This window comes from Petromyzon marinus, unplaced genomic scaffold, assembly GCF_048934315.1.
Source record: "Petromyzon marinus isolate PM22_M1 ecotype Great Lakes invasive population unplaced genomic scaffold, UKy_Petmar_22M1.pri1.0 PM_Scaffold_183, whole genome shotgun sequence".
Taxonomy (NCBI): domain Eukaryota; kingdom Metazoa; phylum Chordata; class Hyperoartia; order Petromyzontiformes; family Petromyzontidae; genus Petromyzon; species Petromyzon marinus.
This window is the reverse complement of record NW_027423150.1, coordinates 115,845-141,224: the sequence shown is the minus strand read 5'-3', so window position 1 is coordinate 141,224 and position 25,380 is coordinate 115,845. Positions and strand designations below refer to the sequence as shown.

Genomic DNA, 25,380 nt, shown 5'->3' with positions numbered 1-25,380 from the left:
CTCACAGAGACAAACAGAGACCCACAGAGACTCACAGAGACACACAGAGACTCACAGAGACTCACTGAGACCCACAGAGACTCACAGAGACTCACAGAGACCCACAGAGACCCACAGAGACTCACAGAGACCCACAGAGACTCACAGAGACTCACAGAGACCCACAGAGACTCACAGAGACTCACAGAGACCCGCAGAGACCCACAGAGACCCACAGAGACTCACAGAGACCCACAGAGACCCACAGAGACTCAAAGAGACTCACAGAGACCCACACAGACTCACAGAGACCCACAGAGACTCACAGAGACCCACAGATACTCACAGAGACCCGCAGAGACCCGCAGAGACCCACAGAGACTCACTGAGACCCAAAGAGACCCACAGAGACCAAAAGAGACCCACAAAGACCCACAGAGACCCACAGAGACCCACAGAGACTCACAGAGACCCACAGAGACTTACAGAGACACACAGAGACTCACAGAGACTCACAGAGACCCACAGAGACCCACAGAGACTCACAGAGACCCACAGAGACCCACAGAGACTCACAGAGACTCACAGAGACCCACACAGACTCACAGAGACCCACAGAGACCCACAGAGACTCACAGAGACCCACAGATACTCACAGAGACCCGCAGAGACCCGCAGAGACCCACAGAGACTCACTGAGACCCAAAGAGACCCACAGAGACCAAAAGAGACCCACAAAGACCCACAGAGACCCACAGAGACCCACAGAGACTGACAGAGACTCACAGAGACCCACAGAGACTCACAGAGACCCACAGAGACTCACAGAGACCCACAGAGACTCACAGAGACTGACAGAGACTCACAGAGACCCACAGAGACTCACAGAGACCCACAGAGACTTACAGAGACACACAGAGACTCACAGAGACCCACAGAGACAAACAGAGACCCACAGAGACACAGAGACTCACAGAGACCCACAGAGACCCACAGAGACACAAAGAGACACACAGAGAGTCAGAGACACACAGAGACACACAGAGACCCACAGAGACCCAAAGAGACCCACAGAGACCCACAGAGACCCACAGAGACTCACAGAGACACACAGAAACTCACAGAGACCCACAGAGACCCAAAGAGACACACAGAAACTCACAGAGACCCACAGAGACCCACAGAGACTCACAGAGACCCACAGAGACTCACAGAGACACACAGAGACAAACAGAGACTCACAGAGACACGCAGAGACTCACAGAGACCCACAGAGACACACAGAGACACACAGAGACCCACAGAGACACACAGAGACCCACAGAGACACAAAGAGACACTCAGAGAGTCAGAGACACACAGAGACACACAGAGACCCAAAGAGACCCACAGAGACCACAGAGATCCACAGAGACACACAGAGACTCACAGAGACCGACAGCGACTCACAGAGATCCACAGAAACTCACAGAGACCCACAGAGACCCACAGAGACCCACAGAGACCCACAGAGACCCAAAGAGACCCACAGAGACCCACAGAGACACACAGAGAGTCAGAAACCCGCAGAGACCCACAGAGACCCACAGAGACACACAGAGACCCACAGAGACCCACAGAGACTCACAGAGACTCACAGAGACCACAGAGACCCACAGAGACTCACAGAGACCGACAGAGACACACCGATCCTCAAAAAGACACAAAGAGACTCACAGATACAGAGACTCACAGAGACACACAGAGACCCACAGATACACACAGAGACACACAGAGACCCACAGAGACACACAGAGACACACAGAGACTCAAAGAGACACACAGAGATTCACAGAGACACACAGAGACCCACAGTGATGTGTGTGTGATTGTGAGTGTGTCTGTGTGTGTGTGTGTGTCTGGAAGTGTGTGTGTGTGAGTGTGGGTGTGTGGGTGTGTGTGTGAGTGTGTGTGAGTGTGTGTGAGTGTGTGTGTCTGTGTGTGTGTGAGTGTGTGTGTAGGGGTGTGGCTGTGTGTCTGTGTGTGTGAGTGTGTGTGTAGGGGTGTGTCTGTGTGTGTGTGTGAGTGTGTGTGTGTCTGTGTGTGTGTCAACACTCACGTGGTTCTAGGCGCAGGCTCTGGCGGGATGGGTAGAGCCTTGGAACTGTGGGGAGGACGGAGAACAGCGGTGAGACGTAGAGCATAGTGTAGTGTGTAGTGTATAGTGTAGTGTAGTAGTGTATAGTGTAGTAGTGTGTAGTGTAGTAGTGTATAGTGTAGTAGTGTATAGTGTAGTAGTGTATAGTGTAGTAGTGTATAGTGTAGTAGTGTAAAGTGTAGTAGTGTATAGTGTAGTAGTGTATAGTGTAGTGTATAGTGTAGTAGTGTATAGTGTAGTAGTGTATAGTGTAGTAGTGTATAGTGTAGTAATGTATAGTGTAGTAGTGTATAGTGTAGTAGTGTATAGTGTAGTAGTGTATAGTGTAGTAGTGTATAGTGTAGTAGTGTATAGTGTAGTAGTATATAGTGTAGTAGTGTATAGTGTAGTAGTGTGTAGTGTAGTAGTGTGTAGTGTATAGTGTAGTAGTGTGTAGTGTATAGTGTAGTGTAGTAGTGTATAGTGTAGTATTGTATAGTGTAGTAGTGTAGTGTATAGTGTAGTAGTGTATAGTGTAGTAGTGTATAGTGTAGTAGTGTATAGTGTAGTAGTGTATAGTGTAGTAATGTATAGTGTAGTAGTGTATAGTGTAGTAGTGTAGTGTAGTAGTGTATAGTGTAGTGTAGTAGTGTAGTGTAGTAGTGTATAGTGTAGTGTATAGTGTAGTAGTGTATAGTGTAGTGTAGTAGTGTATAGTGTAGTATTGTATAGTGTAGTAGTGTAGTGTATAGTGTAGTAGTGTATAGTGTAGTAGTGTATAGTGTAGTAGTGTATAGTGTAGTAATGTATAGTGTAGTAGTGTATAGTGTAGTAGTGTAGTGTAGTAGTGTATAGTGTAGTGTAGTAGTGTAGTGTAGTAGTGTATAGTGTAGTGTATAGTGTAGTAGTGTATAGTGTAGTGTAGTAGTGTATAGTGTAGTAGTGTATAGTGTAGTGTAGTAGTATATAGTGCAGTGTAGTAGTGTCTAGTGTAGTGTATAGTGTAGTAGTGTATAGTGTAGTAGTGTATAGTGTAGTAGTGTATATTGTAGTAGTGTATAGTGTAGTGTATAGTGTAGTAGTGTAGTGGTGTATAGTGTAGTAGTGTATAGTGTAGTAGTGTATAGTGTAGTAGTGTAGTGTAGTAGTGTATAGTGTAGTAGTGTATAGTGTAGTAGTGTAGTGTATAGTGTAGTAGTGTATAGTGTAGTGTATAGTGTAGTAGTGTATAGTGTAGTAGTGTATATTGTAGTAGTGTATAGTGTAGTGTATAGTGTAGTAGTGTATAGTGTAGTGTAGTAGTGTATAGTGTAGTGTATAGTGTAGTAATGTATAGTGTAGTAGTGTATAGTGTAGTAGTGTATAGTGTAGTAGTGTATAGTGTAGTAGTGTATAGTGTAGTGTAGTAGTGTATAGTGTAGTAGTGTATAGTGTAGTGTAGTAGTATATAGTGCAGTGTAGTAGTGTCTAATGTCGTGTATAGTGTAGTAGTGTATAGTGTAGTAGTGTATAGTGTAGTAGTGTATATTGTAGTAGTGTATAGTGTAGTGTATAGTGTAGTAGTGTATAGTGTAGTGGTGTATAGTGTAGTAGTGTATAGTGTAGTAGTGTATAGTGTAGTAGTGTAGTACTGTATAGTGTAGTAGTGTATAGTGTAGTAGTGTATAGTGTAGTAGTGTAGTGTATAGTGTAGTAGTGTATAGTGTAGTGTATAGTGTAGTAGTGTATAGTGTAGTGTAGTAGTGTGTAGTGTAGTAGTGTAGTGTGGTAGTGTATAGTGTAGTAGTGTATAGTGTAGTAGTGTATAGTGTAGTGTACTAGTGTGTAGTGTAGTAGTGTATAGTGTAGTGTAGTAGTGTATAGTGTAGTAGTGTATAGTGTAGTAGTGTATAGTGTAGTAGTGTATAGTGTAGTGTAGTAGGGTATAGTGTAGTAGTGTAGTAGTGTAGTGTAGTAGTGTATAGTGTAGTGTAGTAGTGTATAGTGTAGTGTATAGTGTAGTAGTGTAGTGTAGTAGTGTATAGTGTAGTAGTGTATAGTGTAGTAGTGTATAGTGTAGTAGTGTATAGTGTAGTAGTGTATAGTGTAGTAGTGTATAGTGTAGTAGTGTATAGTGTAGTAGTGTACAGCGTAGTGTAGTAGTGTATAGTGTAGTGTAGTAGTGTATAGTGTAGTGTAGTAGCGTATAGTGTAGTAGTGTATAGTGTAGTATTGTATAGTGTAGTGTAGTAGTATATAGTGTAGTGTAGTATAGTGTAGTGTATAGTGTAGTGTAGTAGTGTATAGTGTAGTAGTGTATAGTGTAGTGTAGTAGTGTATAGTGTAGTAGTGTAGTGTAGTAGTGTATAGTGTATTAGTGTATAGTGTAGTAGTGTACAGTGTAGTGTAGTAGTGTATAGTGTAGTGTAGTAGTGTAGTGTATAGTGTAGTAGTGTAAAGTGTAGTAGTGTATAGTGTAGTAGTGTATAGTGTAGTAGTGTATAGTGTAGTAATGTATAGTGTAGTAGTGTACAGTGTAGTAGTGTAGTGTAGTAGTGTATAGTGTAGTGTAGTAGTGTAGTGTAGTAGTGTATAGTGTAGTGTATAGTGTAGTAGTGTATAGTGTAGTAGTGTATAGTGTAGTGTAGTAGTGTATAGTGTAGTAGTGTATAGTGTAGTGTAGTAGTATATAGTGCAGTGTAGTAGTGTCTAGTGTAGTGTATAGTGTAGTAGTGTATAGTGTAGTAGTGTATAGTGTAGTAGTGTAGTGTAGTAGTGTATAGTGTAGTAGTGTATAGTGTAGTAGTGTAGTGTATAGTGTAGTAGTGTATAGTGTAGTGTATAGTGTAGTAGTGTATAGTGTAGTAGTGTATATTGTAGTAGTGTATAGTGTAGTGTATAGTGTAGTAGTGTATAGTGTAGTGTAGTAGTGTATAGTGTAGTGTATAGTGTAGTAATGTATAGTGTAGTAGTGTATAGTGTAGTAGTGTATAGTGTAGTAGTGTATAGTGTAGTAGTGTATAGTGTAGTGTAGTAGTGTATAGTGTAGTAGTGTATAGTGTAGTGTAGTAGTATATAGTGCAGTGTAGTAGTGTCTAATGTCGTGTATAGTGTAGTAGTGTATAGTGTAGTAGTGTATAGTGTAGTAGTGTATATTGTAGTAGTGTATAGTGTAGTGTATAGTGTAGTAGTGTATAGTGTAGTGGTGTATAGTGTAGTAGTGTATAGTGTAGTAGTGTATAGTGTAGTAGTGTAGTACTGTATAGTGTAGTAGTGTATAGTGTAGTAGTGTATAGTGTAGTAGTGTAGTGTATAGTGTAGTAGTGTATAGTGTAGTGTATAGTGTAGTAGTGTATAGTGTAGTGTAGTAGTGTGTAGTGTAGTAGTGTAGTGTGGTAGTGTATAGTGTAGTAGTGTATAGTGTAGTAGTGTATAGTGTAGTGTACTAGTGTGTAGTGTAGTAGTGTATAGTGTAGTGTAGTAGTGTATAGTGTAGTAGTGTATAGTGTAGTAGTGTATAGTGTAGTAGTGTATAGTGTAGTGTAGTAGGGTATAGTGTAGTAGTGTAGTGTAGTAGTGTATAGTGTAGTGTAGTAGTGTATAGTGTAGTGTATAGTGTAGTAGTGTAGTGTAGTAGTGTATAGTGTAGTAGTGTAGTAGTGTATAGTGTAGTAGTGTATAGTGCAGTAGTGTATAGTGTAGTAGTGTATAGTGTAGTAGTGTATAGTGTAGTAGTGTACAGCGTAGTGTAGTAGTGTATAGTGTAGTGTAGTAGTGTATAGTGTAGTGTAATAGCGTATAGTGTAGTAGTGTATAGTGTAGTATTGTATAGTGTAGTGTAGTAGTATATAGTGTAGTGTAGTAGTGTATAGTGTAGTGTATAGTGTAGTGTAGTAGTGTATAGTGTAGTAGTGTATAGTGTAGTGTAGTAGTGTATAGTGTAGTAGTGTACAGTGTAGTGTAGTAGTGTATAGTGTAGTGTAGTAGTGTAGTGTATAGTGTAGTAGTGTATAGTGTAGTAGTGTATAGTGTAGTAGTGTATAGTGTAGTAGTGTATAGTGTAGTAGTGTATAGTGTAGTAGTGTATAGTGTAGTAATGTATAGTGTAGTAGTGTATAGTGTAGTAGTGTAGTGTAGTAGTGTATAGTGTAGTGTAGTAGTGTAGTGTAGTAGTGTATAGTGTAGTGTATAGTGTAGTAGTGTATAGTGTAGTAGTGTATAGTGTAGTGTAGTAGTGTATAGTGTAGTAGTGTATAGTGTAGTGTAGTAGTATATAGTGCAGTGTAGTAGTGTCTAGTGTAGTGTATAGTGTAGTAGTGTATAGTGTAGTAGTGTATAGTGTAGTAGTGTATATTGTAGTAGTGTATAGTGTAGTGTATAGTGTAGTAGTGTATAGTGTAGTGGTGTATAGTGTAGTAGTGTATAGTGTAGTAGTGTATAGTGTAGTAGTGTATAGTGTAGTAGTGTATAGTGTAGTAGTGTATAGTGTAGTAGTGTATAGTGTAGTAGTGTAGTGTATAGTGTAGTGTATAGTGTAGTAGTGTATATTGTAGTAGTGTATAGTGTAGTGTATAGTGTAGTAGTGTATAGTGTAGTAGTGTATAGTGTAGTAGTGTAGTGTATAGTGTAGTAGTGTATAGTGTAGTGTAGTAGTGTATAGTGTAGTGTATAGTGTAGTAATGTATAGTGTAGTAGTGTATAGTGTAGTAGTGTATAGTGTAGTAGTGTATAGTGTAGTAGTGTATAGTGTAGTGTAGTAGTGTATAGTGTAGTAGTGTATAGTGAAGTGTAGTAGTATATAGTGCAGTGTAGTAGTGTCTAATGTCGTGTATAGTGTAGTAGTGTATAGTGTAGTGGTGTATAGTGTAGTAGTGTATAGTGTAGTAGTGTATAGTGTAGTAGTGTAGTACTGTATAGTGTAGTAGTGTATAGTCTAGTAGTGTATAGTGTAGTACTGTAGTGTATAGTGTAGTAGTGTATAGTGTAGTGTATAGTGTAGTAGTGTATAGTGTAGTGTAGTAGTGTGTAGTGTAGTAGTGTAGTGTGGTAGTGTATAGTGTAGTAGTGTATAGTGTAGTAGTGTATAGTGTAGTGTACTAGTGTGTAGTGTAGTAGTGTATAGTGTAGTGTAGTAGTGTATAGTGTAGTAGTGTATAGTGTAGTAGTGTATAGTGTAGTAGTGTATAGTGTAGTGTAGTAGGGTATAGTGTAGTAGTGTAGTGTAGTAGTGTATAGTGTAGTGTAGTAGTGTATAGTGTAGTGTATAGTGTAGTAGTGTAGTGTAGTAGTGTATAGTGTAGTAGTGTAGTAGTGTATAGTGTAGTAGTGTATAGTGTAGTAGTGTATAGTGTAGTAGTGTATAGTGTAGTAGTGTATAGTGTAGTAGTGTATAGTGTAGTAGTGTATAGTGTAGTAGTGTATAGTGTAGTAGTGTATAGTGTAGTAGTGTACAGTGTAGTAGTGTACAGTGTAGTGTAGTAGTGTATAGTGTAGTGTAGTAGTGTATAGTGTAGTGTAGTAGCGTATAGTGTAGTAGTGTATAGTGTAGTATTGTATAGTGTAGTGTAGTAGTGTATAGTGTAGTGTAGTAGTGTATAGTGTAGTAGTGCATAGTGTAGTGTAGTAGTGTATAGTGTAGTAGTGTATAGTGTATTAGTGTATAGTGTAGTAGTGTACAGTGTAGTGTAGTAGTGTATAGTGTAGTGTAGTAGTGTATAGTGTAGTGTAGTAGCGTATAGTGTAGTAGTGTATAGTGTAGTATTGTATAGTGTAGTGTAGTAGTATATAGTGTAGTGTAGAAGTGTATAGTGTAGTGTATAGTGTAGTGTAGTAGTGTAGTGTAGTAGTGTATAGTGTAGTAGTGTATAGTGTAGTAGTGTATAGTGTAGTAGTGTATAGTGTAGTAGTGTATAGTGTAGTAGTGTATAGTGTAGTAGTGTATAGTGTAGTGTAGTAGCGTATAGTGTAAATGTGTAGTGTAGTAGTGTATAGTGTAGTGTAGTAGTGTATAGTGTAGTGTAGAAGTGTATAGTGTAGTGTAAAGTGTAGTGTAGTAGTGTATAGTGTAGTGTATAGTGTAGAAGTGTATAGTGTAGTAGTGTATAGTGTAGTAGTGTATAGTGTAGCAGTGTATAGTGTAGTAGTGTATAGTGTAGTGTAGTAGTGTATAGTGTAGTGTATAGTGTAGTAGTGTATAGTGTAGTAGTGTATAGTGTAGTAGTGTATAGTGTAGTGTACTAGTGTACAGTGTAGTGTAGTAGTGTATAGTGTAGTAGTGTATAGTTTAGTAGTGTATAGTGTAGTAGTGTATAGTGTAATATTGTATAGTGTAGTAGTGTATAGTGTAGTCGTGTATAGTGTAGTGCAGTAGTGTATAGTGTAGTAGTGTATAGTGTAGTAGTGTATAGTGTAGTGTACTAGTGTACAGTGTAGTGTAGTAGTGCATAGTGTAGTAGTGTATAGTGTAGTAGTGTATAGTGTAATTTTGTATAGTGTAGTAGTGTATAGTGTAGTAGTGTATAGTGTAGTGTAGTAGTGTATAGTGTAGTGTATAGTGTAGTAGTGTATAGTGTAGTAGTGTATAGTGTAGTGTACTAGTGTACAGTGCAGTGTAGTAGTGTATAGTGTAGTGTATAGTGTAGTAGTGTATAGTGTAGTGTAGTAGTGTATAGCGTATAGTGTAGTAGTGTATAGTGTAGTGTAGTAGTGTATAGTGTAGTAGTGTATAGTGTTGTGTAGTAGTGTATAGTGTAGTAGTGTATAGTGTAGTAGTGTATAGTGTAGTGTAGTAGTGTATAGTGTAGTAGTGTATAGTGTAGTAGTGTAAAGTGTAGTGTAGTAGTGTATAGTGTAGTAGTGTATAGTGCAGTAGTGTGTAGTGTTGTAGTGTATAGTGTTGTAGTGTATAGTGTAGTGTACTAGTGTAGTAGTGTCTGCATACGGTAATTACAACCGGCTTCATCAGGAGACGGACAGAGATGTCTGTTTACAGTAATTACAACCGGCTTCATCAGGAGATGGACAGAGATGTCTGTCTACGGTAATTACAACCGGCTTCATCAGGAGACGGACAGAGATGTCTCTCTACGGTAATTACAACCGGCTTCACCAGGCGACGGACAGAGATGTCTGTCTACGGTAATTACAACCGGCTTCACCAGGCGACGGACAGAGATGTCTGTCTACGGTAATTACAACCGGCTTCATCAGGAGACGGACAGAGATGTCTACCTACGGTAATTACAACCGGCTTCATCAGGAGACGGACAGAGATGTCTGTCTACAGTAATTACAACCGGCTTCATCAGGAGATGGACAGAGATGTCTACCTACGGTAATTACAACCGGCTTCATCAGGAGACGGACAGAGATGTCTGTCTACAGTAATTACAACCGGCTTCATCAGGAGATGGACAGAGATGTCTACCTACGGTAATTACAACCGGCTTCATCAGGAGACGGACAGAGATGTCTGTCTACGGTAATTACAACCGGCTTCATCAGGCGAGGGACAGAGATGTCTGTCTACGGTAATTACAACCGGCTTCATCAGGAGACGGACAGAGATGTCTCTCTACGGTAATTACAACCGGCTTCACCAGGCGACGGACAGAGATGTCTGTCTACGGTAATTACAACCGGCTTCATCAGGAGACGGACAGAGATGTCTGTTTACAGTAATTACAACCGGCTTCATCAGGAGATGGACAGAGATGTCTACCTACGGTAATTACAACCGGCTTCATCAGGAGACGGACAGAGATGTCTCTCTACGGTAATTACAACCGGCTTCACCAGGCGACGGACAGAGATGTCTGTCTACGGTAATTACAACCGGCTTCATCAGGAGACGGACAGAGATGTCTACCTACGGTAATTACAACCGGCTTCATCAGGAGACGGACAGAGATGTCTGTTTACAGTAATTACAACCGGCTTCATCAGGAGATGGACAGAGATGTCTACCTATGGTAATTACAACCGGCTTCATCAGGAGACGGACAGAGATGTCTGTCTACGGTAATTACAACCGGCTTCATCAGGCGACGGACAGATATGTCTGTCTACAGTAATTACAACCGGCTTCATCAGGAGGACAGAGATGTCTCTCTACGGTAATTACTACCGGCTTCACCAGGCGACAGACAGAGATGTCTGTCTACGGTAATTACAACCGGCTTCATCAGGAGACGGACAGAGATGTCTGTCTACGGTAATTACAACCGGCTTCATCAGGAGACGGACAGAGATGTCTGTCTACGGTAATTACAACCGGCTTCATCAGGAGACGGACGGAGATGTCTGTCTACAGTAATTACAACCGGCTTCATCAGGAGACGGACGGAGATGTCTGTCTACGGTGATTACAACCGGCTTCATCAGGAGGACAGATATGTCTGTCTACGGTAATTACAACCGGCTTCATCAGGAGACGGACAGAGATGTCTGTCTACGGTAATTACAACCGGCTTCACCAGGAGACGGACAGAGATGTCTGTCTACAGTAATTACAACCGGCTTCATCAGGAGACGGACAGAGATGTCTGTCTACAGTAATTACAACCGGCTTCACCAGGAGACGGACAGAGATGTCTACCTACGGTAATTACAACCGGCTTCATCAGCAGACGGACAGAGATGTCTGTCTACGGCAATTACAACCGGCTTCATCAGGAGACGGACAGAGATGTCTGTCTATGGTAATTACAACCGGCTTCATCAGGAGACGGACAGAGATGTCTACCTACGGTAATTACAACCGGCTTCATCAGCAGACGGACAGAGATGTCTGCCTACGGTAATTACAACCGGCTTCATCAGGCGACGGACAGAGATGTCTGTCTATGGTAATTACAACCGGCTTCATCAGGAGACGGACAGAGATGTCTACCTACGGTAATTACAACCGGCTTCATCAGGAGACGGACAGAGATGTCTGTCTACAGTAATTACAAGCGGCTTCATCAGGAGATGGACAGAGATGTCTACCTACGGTAATTACAACCGGCTTCATCAGGAGACGGACAGAGATGTCTGTCTACGGTAATTACAACCGGCTTCATCAGGCGAGGGACAGAGATGTCTGTCTACGGTAATTACAACCGGCTTCATCAGGAGACGGACAGAGATGTCTGTCTACGGTAATTACAACCGGCTTCATCAGGACAGAGATGTCTGTCTACGGTAATTACAACCGGCTTTATCAGGAGACGGACAGAGATGTCTGTCTACGGTAATTACAACCGGCTTTATCAGGAGACGGACAGAGATGTCTGTCTACGGTAATTACAACCGGCTTCATCAGGAGACGGACAGAGATGTCGGTCTACGGTAATTACAACCGGCTTCATAAGGCGACGGACAGAGATGTCTGTCTACGGTAATTCCAACCGGCTTCATCAGGAGATGGACAGAGATGTCTGTCTACGGTAATTACAACCGGCTTAATCAGGAGATGGACAGAGATGTCTGTCTACGGTAATTACAACCGGCTTCATCAGGAGACGGACAGAGATGTCTGTCTACAGTAATTACAACCGGCTTCATCAGGAGGACAGATATGTCTGTCTACGGTAATTACAACCGGCTTCATCAGGAGACGGACAGAGATGTCTGTCTACGGTAATTACAACCGGCTTCATCAGGAGACGGACAGAGATGTGGGTACTCACTCTGTCGTTGGATGAGAAGTTTGAGGGAAGAGACTGCAGTGGTCGGATCCAACTGCAGAGAGAGAAGGCAAAGCAGCGATGGTGATGGTGGTGATGGTGGTGATGGTGCTGATGGTGGTGGTGATGGTGGTGATGGTGATGATGATGGTGATGATGATGGTGGTGATAGAAGTGGTGATGGTGGTGGTGATGGTGTTGGTGATGGTGGTGGTGGTGATGGTGGTGGTGGTGATGGTAGTGGTGATGGTGGTAATGGTGGTGGTGATGGTGGTGATGGTGGTGATGGTGGTGATGGTAATGGTGGTGATGGTGGTGGTGATGGCAGTGGTGATGGTGGTGATGGTGGTGATGGTGGTGGTGATGGTGTTGATGATGTTGATGGTGATGATGGTGATGGTGGTGATGGTGTTGATGGTGGTGATGGTGATGATGGTGATGATGGTGTTAATGGTGGTAGTGGTGGTGATGTTGATGATGGTGGTGATGTTGATGTTAATGGTGTTAATGGTGGTGGTGGTGATGGTGGTGGTGGTGGTGGTGATGGTGTTGATGGTGGGTGATGTTGATGGTGGTGATGGTAGTGATGGTGATGGTGTTGATGGTGATGGTGATGATGGTGATGGTGTTGATGGTGTTGATGATGTTAATGGTGGTGATGGTAGTGATGGTGTTGATGGTGATGGTGGTGATGGTGGTGATGGTGTTGATGGTGTTGATGATGTTGATGGTGCTGATGGTGTTGATGATGTTAATGGTGGTGATGGTAGTGATGGTGATGATGGTGATGGTAGTGATGGTAATGATGGTGATGATGATGTTAATGGTGTTGATGGTGATAGTGATGATGGTAGTGATGGTGATGATGGTGATGTTGATGTTAATGGTGTTGATGGTGATGATGGTGATGGTAGTGATGGTGATGATGGTGATGTTGATGTTAATGGTGTTGATGGTGATGGTGATGATGGTGATGGTAGTGATGGTGATGATGGTGATGTTGATGTTAATGGTGTTGATGGTGATGGTGATGATGGTGATGGTAGTGATGGTGATGATGGTGATGTTGATGTTAATGGTGTTGATGGTGATGGTGATGATGGTGATGGTAGTGATGGTAATGATGGTGATGATGATGTTAATGGTGTTGATGGTGATAGTGATGATGGTGATGGTAGTGATGGTGATGATGGTGATGTTGATGTTAATGGTGTTGATGGTGATGATGGTGATGGTAGTGATGGTGATGATGGTGATGTTGATGTTAATGGTGTTGATGGTGATGGTGATGATGGTGATGGTAGTGATGGTGATGATGGTGATGTTGATGTTAATGGTGTTGATGGTGATGGTGATGATGGTGATGGTAGTGATGGTGATGATGGTGATGTTGATGTTAATGGTGTTGATGGTGATGGTGATGATGGTGATGGTAGTGATGGTGATGATGGTGATGTTGATGTTAATGGTGTTGATGGTGATGGTGATGATGGTGATGGTAGTGATGGTGATGATGGTGATGTTGATGTTAATGGTGGTGATGGTAGTGATGGTGTTGATGGTGATGGTAATGATGGTGATGTTGATGTTGATGTTAATGGTGTTGATGGTGATGGTGATGATGGTGATGTTGATGTTAATGGTGTTGATGGTGATGGTGATGATGGTGATGTTGATGCTAATGGTGTCACCTTGTCGAGAGTCACCAACTTCCTGCCGCTCTTCGCATCCAAAATGTCCACCTGCAGGCAGAGCGACCAATCAGAGCGTCACAAACAACACTACTACTATTAGTGGTACTAGTAGTAGTACTAGTGGTACTACTACTAACACTACTACTACTACTAACACTACTACTACTAGTGGTACTAGTACTACTGCTAGTGGTACTAGTACTACTACAAGTACCAATAGTAGTAGTACTACTACTAACACTACTACTAACACTACTACTAACACTACTACTAACACTACTACTAGTAGTACCACTAGTAGTACTACTACTACTAAAACTACAACTAACACTACTAATACTAACACTACTACTAACACTACTAGTACTACTACTACTAACACTACTACTAGTACCTCTACTAGTACTACTACTACTAACACTACTAGTACTACTACTACTAACACTACTACTAGTACTACTAGTAACACTACTACTAGTACTACTGACAATACTACGAACACTACTACTATTAATACTACTACTATTAACACTACTACTAACACTACTAACAGTAGTAGTACTAGTAGTAACTACTAACACTACTACTAGTAACACTACTAACACTACTACTAGTAACACTACTACTAGTACTACTACTAACACTACTACTAGTACTACTACTAACACTACTAGTACTACTACTAACACTACTAGTACTACTACTAACACTACTACTAGTAACACTACTACTAGTACTACTTCTAACACTACTACTAGTACTACTACTAACACTACTACTAGTAACACTACTACTAGTACTACTACTAACACTACTACTAGTAACACTACTACTAGTACTACTACTAACACTACTACTAGTACTACTACTAACACTACTACTAGTAACACTACTACTAGTACTACTACTAACACTACTACTAGTAACACTACTAACACTACTACTAGTACTACTACTAACACTACTACTAGTACTACTACTAACACTACTACTAGTACTACTACTAACACTACTAGCACTACTACTAACACTACTACTAGTACTACTACTAACACTACTACTAGTACTACTACTAACACTACTAGTACTACTACTAACACCACTACTAGTACTACTAACACTACTAGTACTACTACTAACACTACTACTAGTACTACTACTAACACTACTACTAGTACTACTACTAACACTACTACTAGTACTACTACTAACACTACTACTAGTACTACTACTAACACTACTACTAGTACTACTACTAACACTACTACTAGTACTACTACTAACACTACTACTAGTACTACTACTAACACTACTACTAGTACTACTACTAACACTACTACTAGTACTACTACTACTAACACTACTACTAGTACTACTACTAACACTACTACTAGTAACACTACTACCAGTACTACTACTAACACTACTACTAGTACTACTACTAACACTACTAGTACTACTACTAACACTACTAGTACTACTACTAACACTACTACTAGTAACACTACTACTAGTACTACTTCTAACACTACTACTAGTACTACTACTAACACTACTACTAGTAACACTACTACTAGTACTACTACTAACACTACTACTAGTAACACTACTACTAGTTACTACTACTAACACTACTACTAGTACTACTACTAACACTACTACTAGTAACACTACTACTAGTACTACTACTAACACTACTACTAGTAACACTACTAACACTACTACTAGTACTACTACTAACACTACTACTAGTACTACTACTAACACTACTAGTACTACTACTAACACTACTAGTACTACTACTAACACTACTACTAGTACTACTACTAACACTACTAGTACTACTACTAACACTACTACTAGTACTACTACTAACACTACTACTAGTACTACTACTAACACTACTAGTACTACTACTAACACTACTAGTACTACTACTAACACTACTACTAGTACTACTAACACTACTAGTACTACTACTAACACTACTACTAGTACTACTACTAACACTACTACTAGTACTACTACTAACACTACTACTAGTACTACTACTGACACTACTACTAGTACTACTACTAACACTACTACTAGTACTACTACTAACACTACTACTAGTACTACTACTAACACTACTACTAGTACTACTACTAACACTACTACTAGTACTACTACTAACACTACTACTAGTACTACTACTAACACTACTACTAGTACTACTAACACTACTACTAGTACTACTACTAACACTACTACTAGTACTACTAACACTACTACTAGTACTACTAACACTACTACTAGTACTACTACTAACACTACTACTAGTACTACTACTAACACTACTACTAGTACTACTAGTAGTACTACTAGTAGTACTACTACTAGTACTACTACTAACACTACTACTAGTATTCGTGTTAGTACTAGTACTACTAGTACTAACACTACTACTACTAGTACTACTAACACTACTAGTACTACTACTACCAGTACTACTACTACTAACACTACTACTAGTTACTAACACTACTACTACTAACACTACTAGTAACACTACTACTAGTAGTGTTAGTAGTACTACTACTACTAACACTAGTACTACTACTAGTACTACTACTAACACTACTACCACTAGTAACTACTAACACTACTACTACTACTAACACTACTAGTAACACTACTACTACTAACACTACTACTACTAGTAACTACTAACACTACTAGTAACACTACTACTACAAACACTACTACTACTAGTAACTACTAACACTACTACTAACACTAGTACTACTACTAGTACTACTACTACTAACACTACTACTACTAGTAACTGCTAACACTACTAGTAACACTACTACTACTAACACTACTACTACTAGTAACTACTAACACTACTAGTAACACTACTACTAGTAGTAGTGTTAGTAGTAGTAGTACTATTAACACTACTAGTACTACTAGTAGTACTACTACTACTAACACTAGCACTACTACTACTAGTAGTACTACTACTAACACTAGCACTACTACTAGTAGTACTACTACTACTAACACTACCACTATCTTTAGTATCACCCCTCCCCCCACAGGCCCCTCCCCCCCCACAGGCCCCTCCCCCCCACAGGCCCCTCCCCCCCACCTCGTTGCCCAGCAACCGCGGGGGTTTGTGGGGGGCCCCTCCCCCCTCTCCGGCCCCTCCCCTCCGCGCGTTGAGGATGAAACGTGACAGTGAAGAGAACGAACGCAGATTCATCGCTAACACTACTACTACTAGTTAGTTACTAGTTAACTAGTTAGTTAACTAGCTAACACTACTACTAGTTAGTTACTAGTTAGTTAACTAACACTACTACTAGTTAGTTACTAGTTAACTAGTTAGTTAACTAGCTAACACTACTACTAGTTAGTTAACTAGTTAGTTAGTTAACGAGTTAGTTAACGAGTTAGTTAACTAGCTAACACTACTACTAGTTAGTTAACTAGTTAGTTAACTAGCTAACACTACTACACGTTAGTTAACTAGTTAGTTAACTAACTAACACTACTACTAGTTAGTTACTAGTTAACTAGTTAGTTAACTAGCTAACACTACTACTAGTTAGTTGCTAGTTAGTTAACTAGCTAACACTACTACTAGTTAGTTAACTATCTAGTTAGTTAACTAGCTAACACTACTACTAGTTAGTAAATAGTTAGTCAACCAGCTAACACTACTACAAGTTAGTTAACTAGTTAGTTAACGAACTAACACTATTACTACTAGTTAGTTACTAGTTAACTAGTTAGTTAACTAGCTAACACTACTACTAGTTAGTTGATAGTTAGTTAACTAGCTAACACTACTACTAGTTAGTTCACTATCTAGTTAGATAACTAGCTAACACTACTACTAGTTAGTTACTAGTTAGTTAACTAGCTAACACTACTACAAGTTAGTTAACTAGTTAGTTAACTAGCTAACACTACTACTAGTTAGTTAACTCGCTAACACTACTACTAGTTAGTTACTAGTTAGTTAACTAGCTAACACTACTACAAGTTAGTTAACTAGTTAGTTAACTAGCTAACTCTTCCACTAGTTAGTTAACTGACTAGTTAGTTAACTAGTTAGTTAACTAGCTAGTTAACTAGCTAACACTACTACTAGTTAGTTAACTAGTTAGTTAACTAGGTAACACTACTACTAGTTAGTTACTAGTTAGTTAACTAGCTAACACTACTACTAGTTAGTTAACTAGTTAGTTAACTAGCTAACACTACGACTAGTTAGTTAACTAGTTAGTTAACTAGCTAACACTACTACTATTTAGTTAACGAGTTAGTTGGTTAACCAGCTAACACCGCTACTAGTTAGTTAACTAGTTAGTTAACTAGCTAACACTACTACTAGTTAGTTAACTAGTTAGTTAACTAGCTAGCACTACTACTAGTTAGTTACTAGTTAGTTAACTAGCTAACACTACTACTAGTTAGTTAACTAGTTAGTTAGTTAACTAGCTAACACTACTACTAGTTAGTTACTAGTTAGTTAGTTAACAAGCTAAGACTACTACTAGTTAGTTAACTATCTAGCTAGTTAACTAACTGACACTACTACTAGTTAGTTACTAGTTAACTAGTTAGTTAACTAGTAACACTACTACTAGTTAGTTACTAGTTAGTTAACTAGCTAACACTACTAGTTAGTTAACCAGTTAGTTAGTTAACTAGCTAACACTACTACTAGTTAGTTAATTAACTATCTAGTTAGTTAACTAGCTAACACTACTATTACTAGTTAGTTAACTAACTAGTTAGTTAACTAACTAGTTAGTTAACTAGTTAGCTGACTAGTTAACTAGTTAGCTAGTTCGCAAGTTAGTTAGCTAGTTAACTAGTTATCTAGTTAGTGAACTAGTTAACTACGACAGGCGGTTAACGGGGAGGTCCTGTGACACGTGACAGGCGGTTAACGGGGAGGGCTGAGACACGTGACAGGCGGTTAACGGGGAGAGCTGAGACACACAACAGGCGGTTAACGGGGAGGGCTGAGACACACAACAGGCGGTTAACGGGGAGAGCTGAGAAGTCGGAAGATGAATGAGCGGAGGGGAGGTGAGGAGGGGAGGTGAGTCGGGGAGAGGGGGGAGAGAGGGGAGAGAGGGGGGAGGGGTGAGATAGGGAGAGGGGGGGAGAGAGGGGAGGGGGGAGAGAGGGGGAGAGAGGGGGAGAGGGAGGGGGCAGAGAGGGGAGGGGGGAGGTAGGGAGAGGGGGGGGAGAGAGGGGGGAGAGAGGGGGGAGAGAGGGGGGAGAGAGGGGGGAGGGGTGAGATAGGGAGAGGGGGAGGGGGGAGAGAGAGGGGGAGGGGGGAGAGAGAGGGGGGAGGGGTGAGATAGGGAGAGGGGGAGGGGGGAGAGAGAGGGGGGAGGGGTGAGATAGGGAGAGGGGGAGAGGGAGGGGGGGAGAGAGGGGAGGGGGGAGAGAGGAGAGGGGTAAGATAGGGAGAGAGGGGAGAGAGGGGGAGGGAGGGGGGAGAGAGGGGAGGGGGGAGAGAGAGAAGGAGAGAGAGAAGGCGGCTCACAACCTGTCCCGGCTAGGAGACCTGCCGGAGGGCGGCCTTCGCTAACGTCGAGAGGAGTGGAGCTCTACCGCTACGCGCTCCGGTTCCACCAACAGGACACAAACCCCTGAGGAGGATCCACAGGCGCAGGGCCAGGGGGACAGCCCCCTGGCCCTGCGTCTCTACCGGAGAGGCCTCGCCGGAGGCGACTCCACTCCGGCCCGGCGCACGACCGCGTCGGCGACCTCGGCCGGCGAGCTTCACCGGCACGTCCCCCGGAGTTGCCGGCTCGGCGGTAAAAAGCGGAGACGTTGGCGCGCCGATAAGCGGAGCCCCGAGGGGCCTGGAGCTCGCTGCGTTCAAGGTCCTGAGAGACATCCTCCTGAGGAGGTTCAGCCTCCGCTTCTCTCTCTCCCACCCACCCCCGACGGCCCCCTCATCTTCGGATACCCGAAGGGGCGACGGAACCCCCAACGTCTACCAGGGGGTGGCCGCTCAACGTTGCTCTTCGGCTACGGCCGAGCTCGCCGTGCACACACACACGGGGCGAGGACAGTGGCCCTGGAGGGGCAACGTCCGGCCGGCAGCCCTGGGCCATCTTCCGCGCTCCGGTCGGAGTCCTAGGGGGGGTGTGTGTGGTGTGGTGTGGTGTGGGCCGGAGGTTCCGCCGGGCACGGCGCGGCTGACCCACGCGCTCCGTGCCGGCCTTCAGGTAGCGGTGAGCAGCCGGAGGAGGGCCGGCGTGCCCGGTGGCAGATGGCGGTTAGAGAGCTTCTCTCTCTCTCTCTGTGTGTGTGTGTGTGTGTCGCGCGTGTGCAGATTGTGAGCTACCCCGTCGGAGGCCGTTTGACCGCGGGGAAGGAGCTGCGTGCAGATGCAGCGCTTGTTGTAGTTAGAGAGAGAAAAAAGAGAGAGAGCGAGAGAGCGAGAGGGAGAGAGAGAGCCAAATGGAGTAAGGAAGAGAGGGGGCAGAGAGAGAGAGAGGGGGCGGGCGGAGAGGGGGGTAGAGAGGGAAGGGGAAATAAAAAAGAAAAAAAATGTTGGGTCTTTCACTTAAAAGGGGGGGGGAGGGTTACATAAAGCATTAAAAAACGAAATGATGAACGGAGCGAAGTGCCGACTACACCGAGCATCTTCTCGTTTCTTCTGATCGTAAAAAAAGAGAGGGGGGAGAGAGAGAGGGGGAGAGGGAGGGGGGAGAGATAAGGAGAGGGGGGAGAGGGAGGGGAGAGAGAGAGAAGGGAGAGAGAGGGAGGGAAGAGAGAGGGGAGGGGGGAGAGATAAGGGGGAGGGGGGGAGAGGGGGGGGGAGTAGGGAGTGCGAGATGACACTACCCGTGTGTGTGTGTCACTGTGTGTGTGTGTCAGTGTGTGTGTGTGTCACTGTGTGTGTGTCACTGTGTGTGTGTGTCACTGTGTGAGTGTGTCACTATGTGTGTGTGTGCCACTGTGTGTGTGTCACTGTGTGTGTCACTGTGTGAGTGTCACTGTGTGTGTCACTGTGTGTGTGTGTCACTGTGTGTGTGTGTGTCACTGTGTGTGTGTGTCACTGTGTGTGACACTGTGTGTGTGTGTGTGTCACTGTGTGTGTGTGCCACTGTGTGTGTGTCACTGTGTGTGTGTCACTGTGTGTGTGCCACGGTGTGTGTCACTGTGTGTGTCACTGTGTGTGTGTCACTGTGTGTGTGTCACTGTGTGTGTCACTGTGTGTGTCACTGTGTGAGTGTCACTGTGTGTGTGTCACTGTGTGTGTGTGCCACTGTGTGTGTGTGTGTCACTGTGTGTGTGTGTCACTGTGTGTGACACTGTGTGTGTGTGTGTGTCACTGTGTGTGTGTGCCACTGTGTGTGTGTCACTGTGTGTGTGTCACTGTGTGTGTCACTGTGTGTGTGTCACTGTGTGTGTCTTTGTCTGGCAAAACAACCCCCTACACCTCCTCGCGGTGCCGGACGGGCAACTCTGTCGTGGACAATGCTGTGGGGGGAGGTCCAATTCCGATTGGCTCCTCCCCTCATGGCGTCTGTGACCACCACAGGGGCTAAACGGGGGCTCTGGACAGGTGCGAGGGGCTGGTAATCCCTCCACCTTCAATTAATTACCACTAAACCACGAGTTAAATATGTAACTGATAGGCTTGTGCCGGAGGCCCCGGGGGGCCAGGCGTCTATGACGTCTCCTGGCCAAACCCCAATCGGCGGAGCCAGGAGATTGAATCTCTACCCTCGGGGCTCCTCCAGAAACAACGAAAAGCCACTTCGTGTGGCCACGTGGAATGTTCGAACGCTCACTGCGGAGGAGAGGCTGCCACTCCTCTGTCGGGAGCTGGACCGGTACCGCCTGGGTCTCTGTGGCATTCAGGAGGTCCGGTGGACCGGTTCTGGCTCCTGCCACCATGAGGGGTGGACAGTCCTCTACTCGAGGCAGCAGACAGCCAAACAACAGGGTGTAGCTCTTCTTTTGAACAAAAGAATGAAGGGGGAGTGGGAGCGTGGCGGTGAGGTGTGGGAAGCTGCAAGCCCCAGGCTACTTTGGGCTCGCCTTCCCATCAATCGGAGGCGAGGAGTGGTGGTCGTGGTTACTTATGCCCCCACCGAAGACGAACATCCGTGGAGGGATGCAGGCAAAGCCGATGAGTCAGATGCCTTCTATGACCTCCTATCACAGGTGCTGGCTAAAGTGGCCCCTCGGGATAGAGTCATCTTGTTGGGTGACTTCAATGCCCGAGTTGGTCATGATGCTGGCACCTGGTCTGGAGTGATTGGAGGGCATGGGCCAGATCAGCTCAATAACAACGGTAGGAGGCTGCTAGATTTGTGCAGCCCATGGGCTTGTAATTACCAACACGCTGTGCCGGCATCGGCGCATCCACACAACATCATGGATGCATGCCGGGTCCAAGCAAGAACATCAGCTGGACTACATAGTGACGGACCAGCGGATGCGAGCCCATGTCCTTGACATCAGGACCTACCGTGGAGCTGATCTGCCCTCTGACCATCGACTAGTCATCTGTAAGATGCGCCTGCAATTCTTCCACTCCAGTGGTGGGTGTACACCCAGGACCCCATTCCAATTTAAGGTGGCCTGGTCTCAGTTATCTGATGAAAGTTGCAAGCGAGAATTTCATCATCGCCTGCGGCTGGGGTTGGCATCGTCCCCCACTCCTCCTGATGTCGAGGGTAAATGGGCGAGGTTTAGAACTGTGACTAATGCGGCTGCAATGTCTGCTTTGGGTACGCGGTCAGGACCTCCCCAGAGACTCTGGCTGACAGAGGAGGTATTCAGGATGGTTGAGAAAAAAGCGACAGGCCCACTGTCATCAGCTACAGAATCCCACGTCAGAGAATGAGGAGGCTTACCGCAGCCTTCGCTCGGAGGTTCGGAGAGCCGTGAGGCGCTGCAAGGATGGGTGGTGGTCGCGGGTTGCTGAGGAGATGGAGTTTGCCTCAGTGGCCCGCGATCACAAATCTCTATTTAACTCCATCAAAAAAGTAACCTGCAGCACCACACCTATTACCATCATTAGGGGAAAAAACGGTGATCCAATCTCCGACCCCCAGGAACAGGTTTGCAGATTTGCTGAGCATTTCTGTGAGGTCCTGGGGGAGGGAAAATCCCTCAGCCAGGAAAACATCGTGGCACAAAGTGAAGATGACCCTGCTGAGGCTGCGGTGCCTCAAATATTGGAAGAAGTCACACCCTGTGAGTGGCTGGCTGAGGTGCCATCTGTTGAGGAAGTACTGAAGGCGATCCGGAGTCTGAGACCAGGAAAGACAGCAGGCAGAGATGATCTCCCAAGCGAAATGCTGAGGGAGGGTGGTGTTTGTGCACAGACTGCCCTATATGACATCATAACAACAGTCTGGACCACTGGACGGGTTCCGCAGGATTGGAAGGATGCCCTGGTGGTCACCCTTTTTAAGAAGGGGGACCGCACAGACTGTAACAAATACAGGGGCATCTCACTCCTCAGTGTGCCGGGAAAGGTCCTGGCAAGGAATATTCAACATCGCCTTGCCAGGCATGCTGAGGAGAGGCTTGCGGAGCCCCAATGCGGTTTCAGGAAAGGGCGGTCCTGCACAGATGCCATATTTTCTGTCCGTCTGCTACGGCAGAGGTGTAAGGAATTCTAACAAGACCTACATCTCTGCTTTATTGACCTGGTCAAGGCCTATGATACCATCAGTAGGCCTGGGCTCTGGGTTGTTCTTCGTGCTTTTGGAGTACCTGACCCTCTGCTCACGATCATTAAGGACCTTCATGATGGTGAGCGGGCCCGGGTAAAACTACGTGGCCGGGAGTCAGAGCCATTCCATGTACACCTTGGGGTGCGACAGGGATGTCCTCTAGCTCCCACATTATTTAACATCTATTTCGACCACGTAGTTCGTGAAGCCTTCAATAGCTGTACCGGGGGAATCTCCATATGGTACAGATATAATGGGAGGCTGATCGATGCACGGGTGCGGTCAAGGGATGGCTCTCTATTGCTCAACCATGTTATGTATGCCGATGATTTGGTAATAGCTGCTCATTCAGAGGAGGAGTTGGAGACGCTGCTGCTGAGACTGGAGCGTGCCACTAAGAGATGGGGCCTTACCATCAGCCCCACCAAAACTAAGCACCTGCCTGGGTATTTTGTACCATCGGACACTCCACCCCCACAACTCCCAATCGGTGATGGGGCAGTTGTGAAGAGAGTGGAGAGTTTCCCATACCTGGGCAGTGTGCTTATGACTGGCTCCAGTTTAACAGCAGAGGTCTCACTCCGAATCAGTCGAGCGGCAATATCTTTTCATCGGTTGCGTAACGCTGTGTGGAAGCTACCTGGTCTGTCGCTCCGCACTAAGCTTCAGGTCTTCTCGGCCACGGTCATTCCCTCCCTTCTCTACGCTTGTGAAATGTGGACCCCCCTAATGGAACATCTTCGCCGGTTAGACACATTTAGGCTGGCCTGCCTACAATCAATCCTCGGTTTAACCAGGCTGGATTGTGTGAGGAGCTCACAAATCCTTGAAAGATCTGGGCAGGGTCCCATCGGTGAGCTCCTCCGGCAGGCAAGGCTGCGATGGCTGGGTCATGTAGCCCGCATGCCCAGCCACCGCATGCCTAAACAGCTTTTGTTTGGCCGGATTGAGGGGGATAAACGGGCGCGGCACGGGCTGGAGAAGAGATGGAGTGATGTGAGAGTGAGTGAGTGTGTGTGTGAGTGAGTAGGTGAGTGAGTGGGTGAGTGGGTGGGTGGGTGAGTGAGTGGGTGAGTGGGTGAGTGGGTGGGTGTGTCAGTGTGTGTGTGTCAGTGTGTGTGTGTATCTGTGTCAGTGTGTGTGTCTGTGTCTGTGTGTGCGTGTCTGTGTGTGTGTGTCTGTGTGTGTGTGCGTGTCTGTGTGTGTGTCCGTCCGTGTGTGTGCGTGTATGTGTGTCTGTGTGTGTGTCAGTGTGTATGTGTGTGTGTGTTTGTGCGTGTCTGTGTGTGTGTCCGTGTGTGTGTATGTGTGTCTGTGTGTGTGTCTGTGTGTGTGTGTGCGTGTCTGTGTGTGTGTCCGTCCGTGTGTGTGTGTGCGTGTATGTGTGTCTGTGTGTGTGTCAGTGTGTGTGTGTCAGAATACAGAACCAGAACAGCACTAGCCCCTACCACCGCTACCACGGCCCCAACCCCCGTATCTGCGAGTTCTCGAGCTATCAGTGACGGGTGCCGCTGACGGCCTGCAGAGACGGCCGGAAAACATTCCAGAGACAAGTGAATAGTCACAGACAATAGTGAATAGTCAGAGACAAGTGAATAGTCAGAGACAAGTGAATAGTCACAGACAATAGTGAATAGTCAAGAGACAAGTGAATAGTCACAGACAATAGTGAATAGTCACAGACAAGTGAATAGTCAGAGACAAGTGAATAGTCACAGACAATAGTGAATAGTCTGAGAAAATAGTGAATGGTCTGAGACAATAGTGAATAGTCTGAGACAAGTGAATAGTCAAGAGACAAGTGAATAGTCACAGACAATAGTGAATAGTCTGAGACAATAGTGAATAGTCTGAGACAAGTGACTAGTCAGAGACAAGTGAATAGTCACAGACAATAGTGAATAGTCACAGACAAGTGAAGTCAGAGACAAGTGAATAGTCACAGACAATAGTGAATAGTCACAGACAATAGTGAATAGTCACAGACAATAGTGAATAGTCACAGACAATAGTGAATAGTTAAATAAATTAACGTCAGCTCACCCGCACGGTGGCCATGGTCGACTCGTCACGTCAGCTGCCGATGCACTGCGCTCTGTCGAACGTCGCCCGAACGTCGCCTGAACGTCGTCCGAACGTTGCCAAAGGGACGTTCACCTCACGCCACTATAGAACCACGCGCGGTGCTGAAACCCAAGAAACGCGACGGGGGTGAATGGGGG

At 44.4% G+C, this 25,380-nt stretch overlaps 1 protein-coding gene across 2 annotated transcripts in view; it reads right to left on the bottom strand.

Annotated features, from left to right (window-relative positions):
• Positions 1 to 25,380, bottom strand: part of LOC116938392 (very-long-chain enoyl-CoA reductase) — a 68,224-nt gene extending 42,844 nt beyond the window's left edge. The window contains exons 1-4 of one of the 2 annotated variants that reach the window (XM_076063763.1): positions 25,202 to 25,380; positions 13,434 to 13,484; positions 11,746 to 11,797; positions 2,078 to 2,122 (exon numbers count right to left, since the gene is read on the bottom strand). In XM_076063763.1, coding sequence (XP_075919878.1) covers positions 2,078 to 2,122; positions 11,746 to 11,797; positions 13,434 to 13,484; positions 25,202 to 25,216 — 163 coding nt within the window. In that variant the 5' untranslated portion in view covers positions 25,217 to 25,380. Of the gene's footprint in view, positions 1 to 2,077; positions 2,123 to 11,745; positions 11,798 to 13,433; positions 13,485 to 16,572; positions 16,722 to 25,201 lie in introns of those variants that run through there. The other variant, XM_076063762.1, reaches the window with a different exon arrangement.